Source organism: Gekko japonicus, unplaced genomic scaffold, assembly GCF_001447785.1.
Source record: "Gekko japonicus isolate JY-2015 unplaced genomic scaffold, Gekko_japonicus_V1.1 scaffold951, whole genome shotgun sequence".
Classification (NCBI taxonomy): Eukaryota; Metazoa; Chordata; class Lepidosauria; order Squamata; family Gekkonidae; genus Gekko; species Gekko japonicus.
Window position 1 is genome coordinate 669,934 of NW_015173150.1, and position 4,725 is coordinate 674,658.

Consider the following 4,725-nt stretch of genomic DNA (forward strand, 5'->3'; position numbering starts at 1 on the left):
CTCAGAGCAGCTTACAAACTCCTTTCCCTTCCCCTCCCCACAACAGACACCCTGTGAGGTAGGTGGGGCTGAGAGAGCTCTTGACAGAAACTGCTCTTTTTCAAGAACAGCTCTGACAGAACTATGGCTTGGCCAAGGTCATCCAGCAGCTGTGAGCGGAGGAGTGGGGTTCTCCCAGATTAGAGTCCACGCACTTAACCACTACACCAAACTGGCTGTAAGTAGAGGGCCTAATCATATTGGCCTGGTTTCAGAAACACTATTTACAGCTGTGTTGTTCAGACAGGCCTTTGTCAGTGACTAAGGCTATAAGAGTTTTTATGCTGTGGGGCGATTTATTATCATTTCTATTTCTTACAGTTGGACAGTTAAAGCCTTGAACAGTTGTGTCGTGGAAAAGGCAGGATATAACTCTTTTAATAAAGAAAGAACAGTAGCGGTTTGGAGCTGGTATCCATGAGGCGAACATCATTTAAAACATATTTCCCCCTCCCTGTTTGTATACTGTGTAGACATTCACTTGAACCAGAGCGGTCCCATCAGCAAGCTTTCCCACTACACCGAACACAGCGGCGACACGAATTTGATGGGCTCTTCTGTCATGGTGGCTGGGATGGTGATTGGCGTGGTGCTGTTCCTCTCCTGCGTGACCATCTTCATCGGCAGCCTGCGAAAAGATAGACGATTGCGACATCCCCATTTGAGGAGGGATGCCAGTTACAGTAAGAAACCTTTGCAGTCTCGTGTTACAGCTACCAGAAAACATGGGAGAGGTGCATGCAAACTTTTCAAATTGCTCTTGCTTTGTTATTCCACTGTTTCTCATACCAAGATGATGTGAGAGGAGCAGATCTATAAGTTTAGATCCAGATCTGACATTAATCACCTGGATATCCCTTTAAGCCAAAATTCCACAAGACAGCTGCTTTGAACTGAATTCTCTGATTTCAGTTTTGTGAGAAAAGGGGACCTTAAAGGCCTGATTTTCACACCATTTACTGTTCCGTATGCCAGGTGTTGTTGTTGGTTTTTTTGTTAAACATGTGCACTTTAAAAAATTATGTTTGTGCATTGGCATATAAATAGAGCATATGTTGAAATGGTGTCAAAGGTGAAATGAAAGAATCATTAACCACTGCGACAACTATGAGTTACATGGAAACAGGTGACAAGATAGGGAAATGAAAAGAAACAAAAATGGCCGCATCAGTTCATCCCTAGAAGTAGGAGGGCAAGTGTCCATGTTTTACAGCAGAAGGGACACAGGGGTGACATGTACTTCAATAATGTCTTCTGTCCCAACCCCATACTCTTCTCTTCAGCTGAACAGTTAAAACAGGTCCTTTTGTACATTAGTGGAGCAGATCTATGTATAGAGGAAGGTTTCAGGGAGAGAAAGAAAGAAACCAGGATCCTGTGAGGGAAAGGAAGCGGCTGTGAGTCCATCTGAGGCCCATTTGCCACTCTCGTGTCCGATTTGGGCCTAATACAAAATCCTGCAGCTGTTGAATGTGTGGGATAGTCAGAAAAGGACATGGAAGTCTCCAATCAGCCAGTCAGTCTGTCTTAGCCTAACCTGTTTCACAGGGTCGTTCAAGGGCAAAATGGCAGAGGGGAATCATTTACACTTCTGTAATGAAAAGAATGGGGAAAGAGAAACATTCTCCCAGAGCTTCTCTGGCCAGCATTCACTGGTGCTGACCTTCTGGAAAAGCTTTTCCCCACTCCCTCCCTCTTACTCCTGTGCTGCCAAAGCAGCTGGGGGGGGGGAATGGGTAGTGCTGCATACCACAAAGAGCAGACCGAGAGGCTCTCTGATCCTCTCCAGTATCCGGTTCAAGCATCCTTAGCTACCGAACAGAGGTGTACATAAATTACGTAAACAGTACTGAGAGAAAAACAAGGCATGATAGATTGACAGACTCTTAGCTCCAGGGTGGTGGGGAGGCTTTATTAGGAAAAGTATGTAAATGTTGTTTCAGAAATTGGGGGGGGGGGGGGAGAGAATTTAAGGTTTTGGAATGCGAGGAGCAGGGGGAGGGTGCCCCCTGGCTGCCATGGAGGGCTGGGCAATCACAAACGTTGAGAGGTTGCAAACCGAGCATCCTTATATGGTGGAGGCAGCTCTTTCTGAATGGGTGGTCCTCACTAGGGTTGCCAGTCTCCAGGTGGGGCCTGGAGAACTCCCAGAATTACAGCTGATCTCCAGACAACAGAGATAAGTTCACCTGGAGAAAATGGCGGCCACAGAAGGTGAACTCTATGGCATAGCACCCTGCTGAGTCCCTCCCCTCCCCAAACCCCGCCCTCCCCTCCTGCTCACACTTCTTCTAGCTCCAGATGGCTTCTCATATGGTGGCTCAGTTGGAGAACTAAGATCCAGTTGCATCGATGAGTTCCCACCAGTGTTGGATTTCAGTTCGTACGTGGAGACTTTGTCTCAGGTCAACATCATGCACCCGGACTCCCCTCCACGGTAAGCATGCTTTAAATATGTTCTTGTGTTTATATCACAGATGGACGACATTCTGGAATATGGAAACAGGCCTCCATGTAGTGTTCTGTAAATCAAGTTAGGTGCCCATGCTTATTTTAAAGAAGAGAGAGAGAGAAATCACATGGAATCACAGCCATCCCCTCCAGTAAAAACTGTAGTCAGTTTCCAGTATGCACTAGTCACAATCCTTCTCGCAAGCCAGTTTATTACTGAATAGCTGCAAGTAGTAATCATGCATGCAGAGTACTGATATAGTGTTTTCCTGGAGTTCTTTACATATGTTTTACATTGGTTTCTGCAGACCCAAAGGGATTTAAGACTTATTTTCCCATCTAAAACCAACCTGGCGTGCTTCATAGTGATCTGAAACTGAGGGGAGTTTCCTATAGCGTTTGTGTTATGTTATAGGAATCAGCCGTTTGAAGGAGGGGGGGTTAAAATTCCACTGAGCTAAGCCCAAGTCCATTGCACAAGCCTCTTTGGATCTCAGACAGTTTCACATTAATCCTTACTTAGCACAGTCCTGCAGGGGTATGACAGTATGCTTATTCCCTTATTACAAGTGGGGGAGTAGACACCATGACAGAGAATCTGTGAATGGAGCACCTGCTGGATTTTCTTTAAACTCTCAAGAGAGGCCTGATTTATATTGGGGCGATGACACGGGGGCTGGGGGGAGAGGTATAGCCTATCTTCACGTTCTCAGTCTCTCGTACTCTCACACTTTCTCCACAGGAAAAACATACACGTACTTTACAGGCATCTCTATGGGTTGAATCCAAACTCAGTTGCCAGTTTCTACCAGTTCCTCCCTCCCACCGCAGACCACCTTCCCTGACGTCTTGTTTCTCAGGACCCCTTGTCCCCCAGGAGCAGCATTTCGTGGAGACGAGGGGGCTGCAGTGGGAAGGAGGGATGCAGGAAAGTTCTGTTCCCATGGTGCAAAATATAGCCTGGATTCAACCCCATGAATCTCTCCCCCAAACAGCACTCTGGAATTCCCTACTAAGAAAAACCAACAATATTAGTTTCACTCTTTGATTTGTCTTTATTGAGTTGGATCCAGCCCACCTTTTCACTCAGTCTGGTCCAGTTCCTCTCCATCAGCAGAAGGACACACCTTTGTTGGTGCTAAGCCAAGTCTGCAGGGGTCATTTTGTAGAAAAAGAGGTGGAGGAGCTCATTAGCATAACTCATTAGCATAACTTATTTGCATATGCCACACCTCCTGAAATCACCGGAAGTGTGTCAGAAGGCAACACCCACCACTCAGGCTCCACCCCAAAAATCTCAGAGAAAAGAAAGTACCATTCAGAGAAGGCCCTTTGCACATGCTCAAAGGTCCTACACGTAACACACACAGGTCTGAACTGAAATGTCTGCAACTTTCTCCTAGCCCTCTGTAGTCTTCCCCTAGGTTGAATTCTGGTTGGTAAGCAGCTCGGGGCAGGGACCTACATTTTTGATAGCTACTCTGTGCCATGCCCAGTGACTGCACTACATAATAATAATTTCTACAAGATGTTACCTGGCAGCAATGCTCCCTCTAAGCTGTGGAGTCTTGTGAGCAAAAATTCTTCTTTGTAAGCTACTGGCATTAAAGTTGTGAGCGAGCAATTTGGCTGCTGCATAAGTTAGTTTGCTCTGGAACCATCCTTCCTGAGCTACAACAAAAATGTGTGAGCCAAGGGCTAAAAAACTGTGAGCTAGCTCACACTAACTCAGCTTAGAGAGAACACTGCCTGGCAGCTCCATGGAATGGCTCAGAGGAAACTGGCCAAAAGGCTTTTTAAACAGACACTTTGTCCAGCTCAGGGAACTACACTCTGCATGTGCTCAGAGGCCTGGCTATGGCCTTTTGAAACACACATACCTTTGTCCAGCTCAGGGAACACATACTGCCAAATGCTTAAAAGGTAAAGGTAAAGGTTCCCTTGCTCGAAAGCCAGTCGAGTCCGACTCTAGGATTGCAGTGCTCATCTCCGTTTCAAAGGCGAAGAGCCAGTGCTGTCTGAAGATGTTTCCGTGGTCATGTGGCCGGCATGATTAAACACCAAGGAGCATGGAACGCTGTTACCTTCCCACCGAAGTGGTCCCTATTTATCTACTTGCAATTTCTTGCTTTCGAACTGCTAGGTTGGCAGGAGCTGGAACTAGAGACGGGAGCTCACTCCGTCATGCGGCACACTCGGGTCTCGAACTGCTGAACTACCGACCTTCCACAGCCT

At 46.7% G+C, this 4,725-nt stretch overlaps 1 protein-coding gene across 1 annotated transcript in view; it reads left to right on the plus strand.

Annotated features, from left to right (window-relative positions):
* Positions 1-4,725, plus strand: part of BEAN1 (brain expressed, associated with NEDD4, 1) — a 47,684-nt gene that overhangs the window by 27,245 nt on the left and 15,714 nt on the right. Inside the window, exons 2-3 of the mRNA XM_015422369.1 lie at positions 513-722; positions 2,335-2,476. Coding sequence (XP_015277855.1) covers positions 513-722; positions 2,335-2,476 — 352 coding nt within the window. The remainder of the gene's footprint in view (positions 1-512; positions 723-2,334; positions 2,477-4,725) is intronic.